We start from the raw sequence: 19,271 nt of genomic DNA, 5'->3' as shown, positions 1-19,271 counted from the left end.
AGCTATAAATGGACAACTGAATAAATCTCCTGCCATAGCAAGTGGGAGCACAGCTGGTTAGGTGCCACCTCCAGTGAGTTGTGAGCAAAATATTTATTGGCCGCCGAGCACCTGGCAGCAGGAGGGGAAGCAACGGGAGCCTCAGGGCAGCACTGCTTCCACTGCACACCGTCAGCTGCCTATGGCACCCTCAAAGCTTCTGACCATGCACAGGGCCTCAGGGAGCACTGCCAAGCTGTGATGGTGCCCAGGGCTGCTGGGCAGCTCCAGTTGGTGCTCTCTGCTGTGAGGATGCAACTCAGAGCTTGAAAACTCATCTCCAGCATCCCTACCCCGAGTCTTAGAGGGTCAATCATGCAGCAAAGCAGGCAGCAGAGCTACAACCACGCCAAAGCTATACACAGGACACGCAGACCTCCAGCCCTTAGGAGGGCTTAATTTAATACAGAGAAAATGTGATCTGGGACCTGCGAGACCCCAAAGGGAAGAGCTCCTCAGAGAGGGGCACCATGGTGAAGGGGATTATTGCCAAAGCCACAAGAATGGAATCATGCTGGCCTGTAAGAGAGGTGCTGCCCTTCTCCTGCTTTCATAGCACAAAGTGGGATCAGAGGGATGCTGAGGATTGATATGGGGAAATGTAGTTCAGCAACTTCTGCTCTCACAGCGCCATTCAGGGCTCTTACAAAGGGCAGAACCCAGGATCACCAAATTAAAAGACCAAGCGACAGGGAAAATAGAATAATCCCCCTTCACTAATCACCTAGGCTGGCTGTTCTAATGAAGCTCTTGCGCAGCCGAATTGCACCAAGTAAGTAAATAATTACTTGCTATTTCCACTGTAGCTCAGAGAACACATTAGCTGGCTGAGGCTGAAATCCAAACCAGGCATGTGTCATGCCCAGGCTTATAGGGATAAGGCACGAAGGTAGCAAGGAGCTCAACCCTATGCCCTCTCACAGCAGCCAACCCCCACTGCTCTCTAATACAATCTCTTCTGCACAGCAAAGAACCACCTGGTCTCAGTGCTCACACCTCCATTTCCCAGCTAGAAAAACACATAAAAAGCAAAGTTGTTGTTTTTTTCTCCTTCACACTTCCAAAGCCCTCAGCTTTTAACTGAATGCCTTCAGGTTTATCACCCAGGGAATGATGTTCTGTACAGGGAAAGACCCGAGTCCTGTATTTCTTCTGAACGTGGCCGTATGTTAAAGCCAATCCAAAGGGCCCAGATCCCATGGCTGGAGATTAGAATCAGAAAGGGAAAAGAAGGAAAGAAATAAATGAGAGGTGCAAGAAAAAGTAATGCCTGCACTTCACTGCACCCAATTCTGCATTGATGCATCTCAAAGTCTGCACTGAGCTGAGCGAGCAGAGCAGATACAGATGCACAGCCCCATCACTGCCTGCACTGCTGTATGCAGAGTGCTTTACTCTCCCTTACAGCTGCAAAGTAATAATAATAATGAAAGCAAGCAGGCAGACAGCAACCTGTTGCACCATCCCTGCAGGTGCCGGCTGCAGCCTGGACACAAAGAGCCAGTTCTGCCTTTTCGAGCGTGAATAACACTGGATTGTTTCCAGATGAGGGGATGGGGGGAGAGCAAAGAGTCGAGACAGGACATTTAAAAACAGAGCCATGTTCAGCAAATGGCTGCTCTTCCAAAAGGTGTTAGTCACTCAGATGCTCATTCTGGCAATCCTTCTTGAGTTTTGTTTTGCTTCCTTTTCTGTTTGCTATTCAGTTTTACCTTCTCATGTTAGAAAACATCCCTGCTCCACCTTTTCACTCAAACCCAAAGGTTTGGGGCCATGGGGTGGAGAAGGGATTGCAGTAGGGCTGCGGAGAACTCCCCATTCCATCAGCCTGCAGAGCATGATGCTGAGGTGGCCAAGGGGCTGCTACCTGCTCAGCACTTCCTGCTCCTCCACAGCTATTACAGACCATCAAGTAAATGAGACATGTTATAGGAGGAAAAAAAAAGATAGCAAAGAGCCTGTATTTACACAGGAGCCTGTAATGAGCCCGTTGCTGTGTCAGCTCTGCATGCCTGACAAGGCGGACGAGATGAACTTTGGGTCTCCTGCTTTCATTTCATTTCCTTTTCATAAAGCCAAGCACAGCGGCCACAGATGAATCTTCCTCCCTCCTTTTCTACCCTGAGATGCCCCGATATCACCCAAGTGCACAGCAAGGCTGGGGCTGCCTCAATGTCAGCCCAGAGCCAACCCACCCAGCACAGACACCTTCTTCCCCCTCGTGTTCTCTGGGCTTATCCCCTTCCACACGTCTCTGATTACTCACAGCTGGTCCCTTCCATTCATTTTGCTCCCACTATCAACAACTCCTCCAGCAGTATCTGCAGGGATGTTGGGACTGAAACGGCACAGAAATAGAAAACAGTAACCTAGAGACAGGGAAGGGAGGGAGTTCAAAGCTCCTTCCTGTTGAATGACAACCCAAACCTCCTGCAAATAAAACTCGGGAGCTCATCAAGCAACTCTGACCGCTGAGGGTGCTTAATAAAGATTACTTTTCTACAGCTCCACTTGCCTGAGGCATCATTTGTTTCTAATGAGATGCTCCATGGGATTTAAACGCGGGAGAGCAGAGCAGGCATCAAACCACAGCCATTACTATGATAACAAGCTTTCTGCTCCAAAACCCAATTGCTCAGCCCTACATCCCACCCCGGTGATGCTCCTCAGCCATACCAAGCTGGACAAACACAATGCTTGCAGCTATCCCATTGCATCACCCCAAATACTGGTGGCACTTTGGGGGAGTTCCATTGGGAACTGCAATGCTTGGGGCACTGCTTGTTGGTCCCCCAAACCCAGCACCAGCTCCTGCAATGAACCTGCACAGCTGGGCTGGCTCTTCCCCTCTTACCCAAGCACAACCACAAATGGGGGCTGGGAAGGAGATCCTCAGACAAACCCAAACCGACACTACATTGCGACTTTTCAGTCTATGTTATCCCTTGGGGTTGGCAGGAACATCACAGAAGACTTAAGCTCATGTGGGATGAGCCTAGGGCGAGATCTCAGGCATTCATCCTGACTGCACCTCTATGATATGAAAGCAGGAATAATCCCAGAGGACACAGCACATGCCAATCAGCCCCAGCATCTGCTATGTGCTGCAGCAACCCCAAAACAAGGACAAACGCATGTGCAAATAGAGCCCCCTCTCTCCAACCCTGCTCTAGCTCCCTCCCTGAACACAAGTGCAGCAGCACAGGATGCACAAGCTCCCAGCATTAGCAGACAGCAGGTGTTCCAGTACGTTTCCCCTTGTCCGTCAGCCCTCTGTACCTGTCATTTCAACCCTCTCTGCCTGCCCTGCTGCATCAGGTCCTTCCCTCTATGGACAATTGAGGAGCATCTGGAGCAGTCATGCTTTTATGACTATTGCTGAAGAGAGACAGGTCAGAAACACATGTGAGGTGACAGGTGACATCTGCATTGAGGCCAGCTACAGTTAGCTGGGAGCACCTGGCTGCTCTTTTGCACTAGACCTGTTCTTGCAGAAGGAGATCATCAGGGCCCATTAATAATGACTAGATTCCCTTCATAATGAAATCACAGCCCTCAAGGTTTGCAGCACTCTCTTCCCCTCCTCCTGACAACAGAGAGGTTCTTTCCCAGTGCTCCTACGTATTGCTTAAGAGGAGATCTGCCTCCATCCATCCCAGGAAGCACAATTCACTGCATGGCCCTGTGCTGGAACAGCCATCCAGGGACACGCGGTACACAGAGGAGATACTGCATTAACCTTCCTCCTGTTCTATCAGGAAAAGAAGTACCCAAGAAGCTTGAACAAAAACCTCTGCACGTACCAAGCAGTAAACAACATCCTCACAAAGCACTCATGGGCAAACCATCCCCTCTGCTCTCCTGGATGCACTCTGGAGGACGGCGGCACAGATGGTCCCTTCCCTTCACCCTGTGCACATAGGCTGAGTTTCTCCTCCAGCTGATAAAAACTCAGTTTATTAAATAAGGCAGTACTCCAACAAGGGTAAATCCACAGATAATTTCACTCATTTAAACCTTATTTCATCTCTACCAAGTAGGCTTATTTCCATTTAACTATCTTAATTCTTCTAGCCCTATCCAGCTCCCAAATTGGTTTCCACAGCAGAATTGACATTCAGCCATCATTTTCACATCAAGCCCCATTTAGTTTCTCCAAACCCTTACAGTGTCTGGAGGTGCACAGGGAATTCATTAGCAGCATCTTTGGGAAAACTCACCTGCCCTCCTGCAGCCTCGGTGCCACCTCTGTGCTGATCCACAAGCATCTGCCTCTCTGCTTGGTGGAGCTGAGTGCTCCTGAGCAGCAGGCAAAGATGCTGGACGCACAGGAAGGGATCTGCCTTCTATTTCTGTTGACCACGGTCTGCTTTTGGGGTGGTCCTGTGCAGAGCCAGGAGCTGGACTCAGCAGTCTTTATGGATCCCTTCCCATTCTATGATTGTACAGTTCTGCCCTGTGCACATCTCCTCCCCATAGGGAGCACCCAACACAGGGCTCTGGGGAAGGCTGCTCCTCAACCTGCCTTTGGACTTTCCCAGCAACCAGCAGAATCCAGGCTGGGGGCACCCACTTTTCTACCTGCTGCTATTTCAGGCATGGATCATACTCTAGTTATTCTCTTTTGTCCCCTTTGTGCACAATGCAGCCAGCAAGCACAGTCTGCAGCTCTATGGATATCATCCAGAAAAGCCAGACCCACTCAGAGCATAGGAAATCCATCCTTCCTTGGCTGCCTGCAGGCAGAGCCCGGGGCAGGGCCATGCAGGGACCTGCAAAGCATGCTTGATCACAGGGCTCCTGCTGCACAGTGCTTTCTGCACAGGTCTGGCTTGGGTTCAGGGCTGGAATTTATTCTGGCAGCTGTTTGGGCAGGGAACCAAGCATCTTTCATTCATGTAATTGACTTTTTTATTCATACATATATAAGTATATATAAAGATATATGAAAAAATAATGAAAGGAATGACAGAGCAGCTCTTGCTAGGACTGCTTTTACCCCATGAAAGCAAAAGATCTCCATTCCAATCTGCAGCATCAGTGCCATGAGGGAGATTTCACCTCCAACGTCCCAGCCATCCTCATCCTTCAATATCCTCATAACATCCTGTCCATCCCCATCCTTCAATATCCTCATAACAACCCATCCATCCCCGTCCTTCGAATCATAACATCCCATCCATCCCCATCCTTCAATATAACATCCACCCAATCCTCCTCCTTTGACTCCTTCAGAACACACTGCCCATCCTCACCCCAGGCCCAGGAGGAGGAACTCCCACCAACGTGAGATGCAACCCCAGTGCTCCCCAAGCACCACGGAGGCAGGGGTTGTCTAACAGCCTGGTTGTGTTTCTGAGCCACTCCGAGCTCTGCTAGCAAAAGGGGAGAAGTAATTTAACTTCATGCATCACCTGTGAAAGCTGCAAATGCAGACAGGAAGAGATTAGCTTATCTGCAACAAAGAGTTAAAAGAACAGCAGATAGCTCCAGAGAACAGCCAGGAGAGGCAGATCCTTCCCAACAGCAAGTTTCATTACGAGGTTTCTGGATGCATTTCTTTTCCCTAATCCATGCAAGCAGAAGCAGAGATGACAGCGCCTCTTCCTGAGCACTTTTTAATAAAGCCCAGAGGAGAAGCAATGCCTGGGACTCGGTTACAAATGGAGCAGCTTTGAGTTATTAATGTTCTTGTGGGACGCTCAGTTCGGGCTCAAACGCTCCTCTCTCACCAACGTGGGGACAAATCCATTTGCAACCAAAATCACTTCTTTCTTTGCAGAGCTCAGGGGGGGGTGAGATGGGGCTGGGGGAGCTCCATCTCTCAGCGCCTCCCCCAGGAGCAGCATTCACTTCCCATTGTACACAGAAAGAGGTTCCCATCAGGAAACATTACCGCCATAAAAATCGATGCAAACGTGTACATTCACCAAAAGAAACACCCCAAAAACCCCAATAGATTTCATTTGCAACACGACAAGAGCACAAGCAATGGGAAGAAGTGGCACTCACCGATGCGCAGGGCGTGCGGGCTGGCAGCCGTCCTCATCAGCCACAGCAGAAGGAGCACCAGAGGCGCCCATACACGGGGCATCTTCCATAAATCCTCATGGAGCCCAACGGTGGTCTGGGCATGACATCACTCTGTGGGGAGAGCACAGCACCGTGAGCACCATGGAGTGATGATGGCGTGCTGGAGCCACACTGAGGACCCATTGGGAGCAATTGATAGACCACGAATTGGTTGGGAATTGGAGTCAAATTGGGCAATCGGCTTCTAGCAAAATATGGGAGAGAAACACAAGGAAAAGTCCAAATATTTCATCTTGGCATTGGTAGCATTTCCACAAAAACAAATGGAAATCAATACTGAGTCACATCTTATTTCATTCCTCATATATATATATATATATATATATATATTTCCTTTTAAATTTAAAGCAACTTGCAACTTACTGCATTTGGGATAGGACCAAACACTCTCATAGCACAACACGAGTTAAGAGGTGACCAGGACAGAAGCTCCTCCAGCCCCATTTCCTTCCCAACAAGAGGAGACCCAGAGGGGCCATTCCGCCCCAACACTGATGGAACAAAGAGGGGCACATGAAGAACCCACAGAGCCGTCCCTAGTGCAGGTTAGCTGTTCCACACAGGTCCCCACTGCAGTTAAACGTGTTGTTAACAAGACCAAGATTTTGCTTTATGAATGAAATTCTCGTCCCTCGTGTTGATGAAATTATCTCTGCAGGCATTAATGTCCTTAAATGCTGACTCTGAGCATTTCCTGTCTCCTCCTCTCTCCTCCAGCTCTCTGGCAAGCATTCCAGTGCTCTTCCATTTGCCAAACGTGGGCCCATAGGGATGCTGCAAGGCAGGGGTTGAGCCCACACTCACTCACCACATCACTATAGGAAATGTGAGCTCCTGTGCTATCACATATAAGAAAACCAGAGATCCCCACGCTCAGGTGTTAGCCGGGCATGCCAAGCATGCACTGCTTCCCTGCTCAGCACATGTTAAAGCAGCAGGAGCTGTTCAATCCCACCTGGAAGTCATTACCCCACCCCTGCAAAGGGCAATGGCAATTTTCTCTTTCCAGTGGGAGTCACAGAGCAATGCTTACCAGGGAAAAGCCCAAAAAGGTGAAGTGCGTGGTAAATTGGTTGCTCGGAAGCGTTGGCAGCAGCAGAATCAGACTGTGGAGCAACATATCATTTGAGCACTTCGAAGCAGTTACTGCAGAACTTTCCGAGCTATTGGCAAAGCAGCAGGAGCGAGCTGCATTTACCCACCTGCAAATACGGCTCTGGGGTCTCATGGAGCACAAAGCTCCCAAAGCCCCAAGGTGCTGAGCTGCCTCAAAATGCATGGGCATGGGTTATACCTGCATCTTCGGGGCAGCAGACTCATGTAAAGGTCATGCAGCAAGGAAAGGCAGAGTGTGCATCCCACACGCTGATCCCAATGCAGCACAGCCAGCACACAGACCCAGGACAAAAAGCTGCTCCTGTCTGCAGCTCGATGTGGTGAAGAGGTGAAGCACGCAGTCTGCAGGCACGCAGCTGCCTTTGCATTGCCAGCATGGAGTTAATAGCAAAAGCAAATAACAAACACGGGGCGCCCACTGTGCCCTGTTCCGTGAGTGGCGGGGCTGTAATTACCTGGAACGTGGAGCACAGAGGGAGGCTGCCTTCACCTCAGCATTACCCACTGCTCAGAACAACTTCCCAGCACGTGGTTTTGTGAGCTCTAACCCAAAGGACAGCTGTCGGCAATAGGAGCACACCTTGTGTTCAGCAAACAGCAGCACTACATAGCCTCCCACTGCCCTACAAGGGACCATCTGGTGATGGAGGTACTCACAGGACACACCAGCATTGTGCCTGAGCCACTGAGCAGCAGGGACAAAGAGTGGAACACGAGGATGAGAAAGAGAGCAGGGAGCTTCTCCATTAGCATAGCATCAGGGCTTCCATTCTCAAAGCACTGCAGCCCTCTGCGCTCTCTTCATTCCCTCACTGCTCACAGGTTCCTCCTGTTCTCTAGATTCAGGGATGGAAGGGATTACAACAACAAAGTGTTGGGAGCTGTGGGGATGCAGCTTTGCAGTTCAGCACCGGACCTTACAGCCCAGCTCTGGACCACGGGCTGCCCAATGCCAGCCATACTTTGCACAGCACCAGGTCTTTTTTTCCCCCCTTTAATTCTCTCTTCACGTTTAGCCTTGAAAATACAGAAGAAAATAAATGAAGGCTCGACAAACAGTTGTGGGCTCTCTCAGGAGATAAAAGTCTCTTAAATACCAAGCAGAATTAAGGACAATATCCCTCTCAGAAGCAGCAATGCGTTCCTGAAGCTGCTTATACATTTTTAACAACCGAGCGACAATACTCCTCTCCGTTGCTATTGCCACGTCTTCCTGACACCTCGAGCTTTCCACACAAGGATTCTTGGCACAGCAAAGAGCCAAAAGGGAGAATAAAACACTGAATCGCAGAATAAATCCCTCCTGTGACTGCTGCTGCAGCAATAGTTGAAGCCATACCCAACCACAGCTACCTCCCTCCAGAGCTGCCCTGCTAAAGGGTGCTCAGGAGACACAGCTGCAATGCTCAGTGCTCGTGCCACATCTGCTCCAACAAGCACCTCACTTTCCAAACCCACAGTCCCCACATAACCCCCTTTTGCTTTGACAGAAGCAGACTTGCAACCAAAACGCTACTTCGGAGGTGGCTTCAGCATTGGCGGATCTCTCTGTGCATCCCTCGATGGATGGTGAGAAAATGAGGCTCGAGAAAAGCTGGAGCCCATCCTCGCAGCTGAGACAACGCATTGAACAGCTGCAGAGCAGAGAGGAATGCTGAAATAACTGTTGGGAAATATCAACAAATGGCTTCACACAGCCTCCCCCATTCTTTCAGAGAGCTGCTGCCTTTTGCAAAGCTTTTCTTCTGTGGAGAGGCTCAAATGCTAGAGGAGCTGAAGGGAAGGAAAGAGGCTGAAAAGCATTGCAACAGGTGACTGTGGGCCAGAGAGCGTGCTGTGTGACCTGTGGGGGGAAGGGAAGCACACATCAGCCCCAGGGCTGCTGAAATGAGAGTTCAATTAAACGGAAAGATCGACCCATGCAAAGCCACGAACAATATGTTTTCTGCTGCAAAATGTGTAATTAACGCAGGTAAATCATTACCACGAGGTACTGGTGCAGTCAAAACCTCAGCGCTCCCCACCTCCTCCCCTCCACCAGCACATCCTGACCAACTCCTGCCCTCATTGCTTCAGGGTAAAAACAATACGTCCCCATCCCAATTCCTCATCCAGCCAAGCAATTAAGTCAGATGTCTTGCAGTGTGACCGCCTCCAGCCCTACAAGCACAAGAAGGATACAGCCTTGGGCAGGGCTGGCATCACCTCACATCCCACTGAGGTAGAAAGCAAATGGGAATAAAATAAGAACGATAAAATCATATGTGGGATTTTGTCCCTCCCCCATGCCAACCATTTATTCCTATCAGCAAACAATAGCAATTAAAAGCCCAGCAGTCTCACACCGTGATGTCTGCTCTGCCCACTCCAGGCACTCCTAATGGGCCCTGGGCTGTTATCATGCAGGAACCATCATGACAAAAGAGAAGGGGATGGCTGTGGGTGGAAAAACTGCATATTTCCTCCCAGTAAGGCCAGCAGCTGCCATCAGTGGGGCTGCCCACACCAAGCTCCTGGTGTAAGAGAGTCAGCGGGGTTGGAAAGACCAATAAGATCAGTGAGTCCAACCATCAACCCATGTCTGTGACCATGGCAGGAGCTGTCCCCATGTGGCTCCTAGGATGGAAGGAGGTGTCCCCAGGCAGTTCCTGAGATGGAAGGAGATCTCCCCACCTGGATTCTGCTCAGAAAATCATCTCTCCATAAAGCAAAGTGCTTTATGGCCAAAGAGCAGTTCTGCTCCTCTTACAGACACCAAACCTAAAGGGAAATAAATAGATTGATCTGCCATCCATGACCCAGAAAACAGCCATCCCAGCAGGAGAATAAAGCTCCCCATGGGCAACTGCCCCACAGATCCACATGCGGGCTCCCTGCTCACACCCCACAGATCCAAGTGTGGCTGCTCTACCTTTGAGGTAGCAGCATTTGGATCTATGGGCCACACGTGGATCTGTAGGGCAGATGGGTTGGCAGTTGGACTTGATGATCTTAGAGGTGTTCTCCACCATGAATGACTCCACCGTTCTGTGGTTCTAAATGCAAAAACTCCCTTTGCATCTGCATTGTGTTATGAGCAGAGGGATAACATGCACCTGTGGGTTTTGTCCTCAGGTTCAATGGGCAATGAGCACAGACCAAAACCACATCGCTTCAACAAAGCATCATGCAGTTCCCAAGCTCCCAGGGTGCCAAAGGGAAGATGAGCCTTCTGGCTGCGAAATCCCATAGATCCAAACCCACCGCAGCCTTCCACCAATGCCCAACCCCTCTTCCTTAAGCTGACAGCAGCTTTTCAGCCTGAGAATGGCTCAAAGCACTTGTAAAGAGAGATTTTTATGAGCACTCCCCAATCCTTCCCAGCTCCTTTTCTTCGACGCGTTGAAATAATTAAAGTCTTCCATCAAATTATGCTGAAGATCTCTATGAAAAGCCTTTAATTTCCATTCGCTTAATGTAACCCCATCCGCTAGATGAACTCTGTGGGGGGCTTTTTTGTTTGAAATTTGTCTTTTTTCATCTCTTTCTTTTTTTTGCTGCACGCTGGGAAATGTTAATTTGATTTCCACACAGCTGGAATTCGGGGCCATTCAAGGTGCTGTCAGCCCAACACGCTATGGGGTGATCTCCAGCTCCCTTTAACTTCAGTGGGTACGTTCCTGGGGAACGGAATGAACCTCTGCAATGGGAGCAAAGCTCCAAGTTCAACAAGGAACACAAATGCCAGCACTGCCCTGACCCTACAAGAGGAGATACCCACACATGGTGCTGCTCAGCAGAAAAGGGAAGGGTTCATGTTTTATCTAAAGAGCAATGCTGTCATGCAAACCAGAGCAACTGAAGGTCAAATTGGACCAAGGAAGACAAGAGGCTGCTTGGAGGAGCAGATAAGTACCTTGCTGATAGATTCAGCCCTTACACATGGTGTGACCACACTCATGGGGTTAGAAACGTTCTATGGGGTCTCACTGAAGCTAATGGCTAGCAAGTACACATGGGTGAGAGGTGTGAGCTTCTGACCTGGGCTGGACTTAGAAATCTAACTCCCAACAAAGTCCCAGAGATGGGAAAGGCAATGGCTCCAAGCAAAGCAAAGCGTCACACCAGGGGTTTCATCCCCAGGACTGCTGCTTGGATCAACTGTTTTCTCTCTTAACACATTCATTTCACCACCTGGACTGGGTGAGAATAACGCTGCAGATCTCTCCAGTGAAGGGCCTTTGAGGTCTCATGATGAAGAGCGCTCTGCAGGACTCATCCATCATCATTAGCTCCAGCCAGGAACAACCGAGAGGCTGGAAAACTCAAACAGCGTTTTTCCAGCTGCACTTGGAGCACGTTCCCTTCCTCAAATCACACTAAACCTGCACCCTGAGCCTAACATCTAATACAAAGAGGAAATAACATGTTTTCATCAAATTTCACCACAGCTCAGCCATCCCCATTTTCCTCCGCAATGGAAAACACGTGAAACTCCAAAGCGGTACCACCAAAAGTTCACTGCAAACACAGCCCAAATGGGTGATGCAAGGCACCATGAGATGTTCTCCCTCACATCAACACAAAGCAGACAGAGATCTCCCAGTTCAAGTATGTTCACAGCTCATCGCTAATGACCGAGGACACGCAGCTCAATGCAGGTTACTACTGGATCGTGCTCCACCCCCGATCAGCACTCTGGACAGCGCCAGGAGTGGAGGTAATTAACAGCACAGTAATTAACCTGACGGTCATTTGATGCATCTACAATTCATTTCTGCCCTGTGAAAACAGAGTGCTCGGGAGAGTGGATTTGCTGGGGTTAAGGGGAGGATGCTGAGCAGCCCCATCTGAACGCTCACATCCCAATACACCTGACATCAAGCTGTGCTCACCGGATGGCACAGCAACATCCCAGTTTTCTTCTTCCTACCCAAACGAGCCAAATCAAGCTCTGCAGACACAATGTCACCGAATGCAGCTGGCAAGCTTTGTGCAGGCTTTGCCCTCTCTGCGTCAGGACTCTGCAGGAGCTCAGCAGACCTAAGAATTAGGATGGCATTTTCAGAGCATTCAGACGTGATTTGGGTTTGGCAGCAAGAGATGCTGGGGCGAGAAAGTACAGAGAGGACAGAGACTTACCCACGTCCTCTAGACATCCCAGCAAAACATGGCCCAGATCTCTACGTGCTCTAGGAGGGAAGATGCCCAAGTTTCATGGCTTCCTTCCCATTTTAGGCTCTGCATGGGACTGCGAGACACAAAATTAGAGCTCAGTAGTCTGCAGGGGAATCCACTTCCCAGGAAACGAGACACTAAAAATAACAGGTGCTTCCCCAAGGGCTCCCAGCTCAGTTTGGTAGACCCAAAGGGCTGACGTTCTTAGACTCACAGCCAGGGAAATTTTGGTAATGCCTCCAAAACTGCCTTGCAGTTTTCAGGGTTCACCCATCAGCAATGTCTGACACAGCAATGGAGATGAAGGCTGTGTGGGTTGGATACACACTGGTGCCTGCTAGTGAGGCTGTAAAAGATAACACACAGCGTGGTAGTTTGGTCTACTGAATTGAGACTCCAGAAATCCACTTTTAGCTCTTCAACTGCCCTGTTCCCTCTATCTTTAAATAACTCACTGCCTCTTCTTCCCACCATTTCCCATCTATAAAATGGGTCTTCTTGCCTTGGGACTGCATGGATCTATCCAAATGAGCTACAGCAACACTTCCTCTGTCACACCATATGCTTACCTAGAAGTCCCAGCATTGATTCAAAGGTGGATCTCAATGACTCTGCATGGAGGGGAGATGCCTTCAACTCTTTCTCAGAGTGCACAGAAACATATGCACATGCTGACAAGGTCGCACTCCCTTCCTAAGGAGGTTTGAGAGTTAGGGTGAGAAACACCAAAGAAAAATGAAATCTCATTATAAAAAACCCAACAAGCTTCCCATACATACATACGCAGAGCTCAGCATTCAGGTGGAAAACCCATCCATTTGGGGAACATATGCCCACAGAAGCTTGATCTGACAAGATGCAAGGCACCTGGCCCTGCTCCAGCACAACCTCCAGACACGTGCTCACATTGCAGCTCACTTCATTGCCTGGCTTTGGGGCTCAGACAACACTCAGATAGGAAGGAGGAAGGCACCCAAGCGTTTGGCTGAGTGGGCATCACAAGGCTTGACACCAAACCCCAACAGTGGATCTACTTCAGCCTTTGTGGCACTCAGACAGAAGACTTGAGAGCAGACTGAAGCTGTTCTCAAAGAGTTATTGGTCTCCAGAGACTGAAGTCTGATGCTATCATCTTCTCTGTCCACCTCCATCTCTGTAACCATTTTATTGTGAACATTTGTGATTTAATTTCTGCCTCCCCCAAGCTTCTTTCCTTTTCCAGCCCCACTAAAACCTGAATGGCTTTAAAATCCTTGCGTGCCTTGATGAGAGAAGGGCAGAAACAGCTCCTTTGGGTACAGTGGATTATATTCTCCTGCAGCGTGCCTACAAAGTCAAAGCCAGATTCCTCCTTTTTACAAGAACACATTCAAAGAGCATTTATTCAAGCCTTCTTCATTATCTTAAGAGTCTCTGAAACTGAACTTTCTAGATCGAGGTTTCTAACATGAGATTCAGGTTTGTGCCCATACCTGCTCAGTCAGCCAGCCCAGTGCTGCTCCCCACATACCGAGCCCAACTTCTTGACAAAAGCACAACCCAGAACAACTCTACCCCCCAAAACTCACACTTTTGCTCTCCCCATCACCACGGAACTCAGCATTTCACCACTGTGCACAGGGGTGATTCCTCGTAGCAGGCAGTATGGCTGGGAGCATTATGGAGGTTGGAATCCCTCCCTGGGAGCGGTTACGGACCATCACTAAGCTGAACCTGGGGACTCCTTATCAGCTGAGTTATTGCTCTGGAAGCAGCTCTTGCTGCCTGCTTCAGAGGCTGAAGATGAGGTTTTAAGCTTATGGATTGTGACAGTTTGGAGGTATGGAAACTTCCATACACCAAGAGCTATAAGAGCTCGGTTATGGCTCCTGCCTGACCATTCCAGCCCACTTCAATTGCTGAGGCAGTCATCGGATCATCCCACCTGATCCCATCAAGATCATTGAGCAAAGCCATCCACTAGAATGTGTCATCCCCGCAGGCTTTGGAGAGCTGGCAAGCAGGCCAGCACAGTACAGACACTTCTAGAGCAGAGAAGGATGGCAACCCAGAGAGCCAAAGCCTATGAAAGAGCAAATATCCAACCACACGTGGCTGGAGATACAGGACTGTACCTCTCCCTCCTCTAAAGGGTTTCCTCATAAGAAATAACCATTAGCTTCCAAGATGGTATCCCCACCTTGGCAACACCCAGATTTTCCTTCATCACCTTATTCCAGTCTATTGTAACCCAGCTCCAGCCAGCTGCCCATCATCCACATTCCCAGAAGCACAGTTTTACTCAGGCCAACCAAGCATGCCACTGTGAAAGCATAACCCTCCCCATCACACCTTGTTTCCTGCACCCTGACATTCCCAACCCAAAACAGATAAGCAAAAAGACAGTCACACTGATCCAAATCCTTAGTATCCGAGCAGCGGTGAGCAGACAGATGGATACTCAACAGCGAGCAGAAGGCAGCAGTGAGATCACCACCATGCCTGGGAGAAACAGTACCCTAGATTTATGTCCAGGTTCGAGCGTCTGCTGGAGCAGAAGGTCAGAGGAACAGCCCTGCCTGCCAGGGAAGAGAAGCAGTAAATTCTGCCTCCTACCACAGCTGGCCTGGAAATTACAGAAGGATAAAATTGTTGTGTTACACCATCCTGAAGGATGACGTGGTTTGCCCAGAATGTTCTTGCTACCATCGCTCTAAATCTCAGACCCCATATGGGACTACTGATACCCACAGCTGTATCTTCTGGGCTATATTACTATAAGAAGATAAATTGGACTCTAAGAAGGAAGTAATTGAAGACAAAACTGAGCCACAACAAGTTAGATCAATCACAGACACAAGATACTGCTTCTAAGTTGGGGAGACAGAGCCAAGCAGAGCAGCTTGAAATCAGGTGGCCAGCTTGAAGCTTAATGTGAACCCACCAAAATTTGGGGGAGAGGGATAAAGTTTCATGCAAACACAACCGAGAGAAACAACAGAGCTCAGGGTGTGCCAAGGGAGGGAAAAAAATGTAGTCAAGTTCTGAAGAAAAAAAGGATTTTAATGTGTTTTAATTAATAAAGCGCATTTCCATTCATCAATATTTAGAAAGTCTATAAACACTGAGCTTGCCAAGTCTTAATTACTATGGGTTACTTCTTCCTCCCTCCCCTTCTGGAAAAGGCCATCAGAAGTGCTGCTCTTTATCTCCACATTGGTGGGAATGGCAGAGCCCAGTGCTGTTAATAAGAGGCTGCCTACAGCCTGCAGGATCTCAGCCCTTCCCACGGGGACTTTCTACCCATTCTCATGCTCCAATTTTCATTCATCAAAAAATAATAATAATAAAACCCTTTCAAACATGCAGAGTGGATTGATACACACATGCTTTCCCCCTCCTTTAATGATTCTGCCAAAGGAGAAAAATAATTCAGATGTGGCCAAGAACGACACTTAAAAGTGTTTGTTGGTTTATAGCCATTCATTGCACTTAATTATAGATGTGTTATAACTTGCGTGGTCCCCTTCCTTTTCTGAGCTGAGTTACAGAACCAGCCACAACCACACACTTCCACCTCCAACAACAGCGTTACAGCAGATCTTGCTAAGCCGTCATTTCCCAGAGCTTCTTGCTATGAGCAACGCAACCAACACAGATGCTCATCGCCTTCTGTGGTCCTTAGGAAGCCCAGGAGACCTCAGCAAGAGGCAAACATGGTCGATGGGCCATTCCCATACAGGGCTCACAGGGCACCCTCAGGTTACAACGTCCATGACCCTACATGTTTATGAGCAGTTCAATGGATGCCAAGATTCCAAGCGAGCGCAGCTGGGTGCTCAACCAGATGCGCTCAACAGAACCACATGCCTTCCCATCACAAATGACCCTCAATAGGCAGATGGCATCCACAGGTTGGCATGGGGAAAAGAAGGAAAAAAGCCTTCCCTGGACTCTACCAGGTCAACTTCCATCAGCCTTCCCTCCAATAAAAGACCATTTCCCACCAACACAGTGAGATGACAGCTTCATGCTTGGAAATCCATCCCATCGCTGCCCTTTCACATCATCCTCCACCTCTTCCTTCCTCCCATTTCCCTTCTCTTTATGCACTTCGCTTCAGCTCTCCAACCAAAAGTGTGTGGGGGGGGGGGGGGGGGGAGAGGAGGGATTAAGACATAAAAGTTTATTGATTGATTTAAAATGATGCTTTGAAACAAAACCCTCTGGATTGGAAAGCTTGTATTTCAATGAGAAAAAGGGATGGTGGAAGTCAGGAAACACGCCACGAAATAAACAGCCTCGCCTCAGAGCACATATTTCCTCTTCATTATGCCCCTGAGAAGGTGTTAATATACAGTCTACAATATATTAATCACCCCTCTAACTTCCAAATGCGAAATGCATCATTAACATTCATGTTGCTTTCAATTAGTTTGCTGTATGGGAAGGAGGGGAACAAAGACAAGTTCCTTCACTAAATTTTGTTCCATTTGCAAAGCGTGGGGATCATAAAAAGCAGCCTGAGTGAAACTCCTGTGCTCCCCCCCATCCACGTGGGTCTGCTGACAGCATGATGCAGAGAGCCCTCTCTAATTGATGTGGCCATTAGGAAAAGCCGATGCCATGGATAACGTTAGCAGGCAACTGGGTAATTTAGAAGTCTACGTTCCATTTTCAGGAGCGATTCAAGCACTCTGGGACAGATTTTAAAAGGATATCAGCCACCTAAATAGGCAGATAAACACCTAGTGGGATCGTTAAGATCCCCTGAACTAATAAAGGCCCCGACTCCTATTGATACTTCCATTTTAAAAGGGCATTGAAGCTATTTTGATTCAAAGTCATAGATGTTCTCCACATAGAGACAAGCTTTGGAGAAAACCTGCTTGTTTATCACCCTTGAGAGTTGTTTGGGCATCAGCTGTGACATCTCACAACCAGCCAATGGGCATGGTGGGGGTGGGCAGGGATCATAAGGGGCTTCTCCAACTGCAATTGGATTCTATGATTCCATCTAACCCCCACGCCAGCACAGACAAGTTCTCCCTCCACAGAACCCCTCTGTAAAAAGCAACCCCACAGACAGCTCAACACCGGAGGTCCAAATGATGCACCCAAGGTGGAACAGCTGAAATGGGGCTGCTCTCACATTCCAGTTACAAGGCTGCAGCACTGGGTCTGCAGTGCCCCCAGCTGCCATCCCAACCTGCATGCAGAAGCAGGGTTCCTGGGTACAGTGGTGGCCCTGTCTATCAGGATTCAGCTGCTTATCCCTCACAGGAGAAGCAATAAACAAAAAAGCTCCCACACAGATGAAGGGAAAGACAAATAGTGAGTCCTTTCTAATTAAGGGGAGTTACATGCATCTTCCTTTAAATGTGGCAGCAAATTCCACTTAATCCTCCTCATTATATCACGTGAGCCCTTCAACTAAAAAGCCTTTTGTTTACAAGCGATGCTGTCAGTGAGAGCTGAGCCCAACACCCAGCCCAAAACCGCAATCCCTACTGCCCACCATCCCTCTCTGGATGGGCACAGCATCCCATGGGGATCAGCCAAGCCAAAAAAGCACCTCCACTGCCGAGATCTGAAACCACCCAGAGGAACAGGTTGCTATGGTTGCCAAGATTTAATCCGAATTGATACAGGTAAAGAAAAAAAGGAAAAGAAAAATGTAGTGATTAAAAATAAATAAATAGACAAATCTGGGCCTTGCGCCATGAAAAACGTGAAGTTGTCCTTGACTCCAGAAGCAAATGAGGCATGAAATGTTTCAAAATGTGATATTGAATATAAGGATGTATTTAATATTTTACAAGACTGGAAGTCTTGTAACAAAGGAGTCGGATAATAAATCAAGCTGAGAGGGGGCACATCTCCCCTCCTCTCCCCTCTCCTTACCTCTCCCTGGGCTCAGAATGAGGTCTGAGTGGCTGAATCATTTCCTAGAGAAAAGAAAGCCCAACGTCGTTCACTAGAAAACTGGAAGTGCTTCATTTGTCCATCAGGATCAATGCGTTCTCATTAATCATCTATTCTGCTTGAAAGTCACTGTTAATTTCTGTAGACGTCTATTCTATTCCTCCAGAAAGGACATGAAGGCTTCAGGCAGAGCTCTACATAAAGGAGACCTCTGCAATCAATTAATATATAACCGATTGGCTTAATTGCTTACCTGGGTTGCCAGTTATCAATTCACCCCTAGTTATTTGCAAAGGAAGAGTTGTCCATTGACTCTGTCATCCCGACTTTACACCCACGACTTTTCCTCCCCCATTGGCTGCCAAATGGCAAAGCCAGAGAACGGCAGCTGCCATCCAACAACCTGAGGGCTGGGAGATCCACCCCATAGGTTCAGCAGAAGGGATTGTGCTCAAGAGATGGAGCACATGTTTCATTGCCCAGACACACACACACACACTTGCTTTTCATCACTGCTTCTAACATCGACCAAAATGGAAAAGGTGCAGTGATTTATGGCCATTGCATCAACAGCCCGACTCCTCCGGGGTCACCTCAATGGAGCACCTCCCCGACTCTATTTCTAACCTGCCTTCCTATGGCAACCAGACACCCACAGCCCCCAAGAACCCACCTGCCACCTGCAGCCCCACCTGGCAGGGCCGGCTCCATCCAGTATTTTGGTTCCACAAATATAGCTGTCAATAGGCAGGCAGGATGCCACGCAAGCTCCGTTCTTAATAGAGAATTTACACACAACAGCTTTTCTGGAGCTTTTTTCACAGCCGGGGCATTCAGTCAAAGCTTATTTAGTTATCAGAGAATCCAACCACGAGAAAGAAATCCATGGGAAAAGCAGGCTTCATTACTTGCAACGCTGATGATTCTACCTCGAAGACCGCGAGGGAAAAGAAAAACATCGG

The 19,271-nt window shown here is 48.6% G+C and overlaps 1 protein-coding gene across 1 annotated transcript in view; it reads right to left on the bottom strand.

Moving 5' to 3' along the window:
• Positions 1-19,271, bottom strand: part of GRIK4 (glutamate ionotropic receptor kainate type subunit 4) — a 106,592-nt gene that overhangs the window by 73,312 nt on the left and 14,009 nt on the right. The window contains exon 2 of the mRNA XM_072354867.1: positions 6,052-6,183. Within this exon, the coding sequence (XP_072210968.1) occupies positions 6,052-6,133 (82 nt within the window). The 5' untranslated portion in view covers positions 6,134-6,183. The remainder of the gene's footprint in view (positions 1-6,051; positions 6,184-19,271) is intronic.

Source organism: Excalfactoria chinensis, chromosome 21 (genome assembly GCF_039878825.1).
Source record: "Excalfactoria chinensis isolate bCotChi1 chromosome 21, bCotChi1.hap2, whole genome shotgun sequence".
Classification (NCBI taxonomy): Eukaryota; Metazoa; Chordata; class Aves; order Galliformes; family Phasianidae; genus Excalfactoria; species Excalfactoria chinensis.
This window is presented reverse-complemented; position numbering and strand designations above follow the sequence as displayed.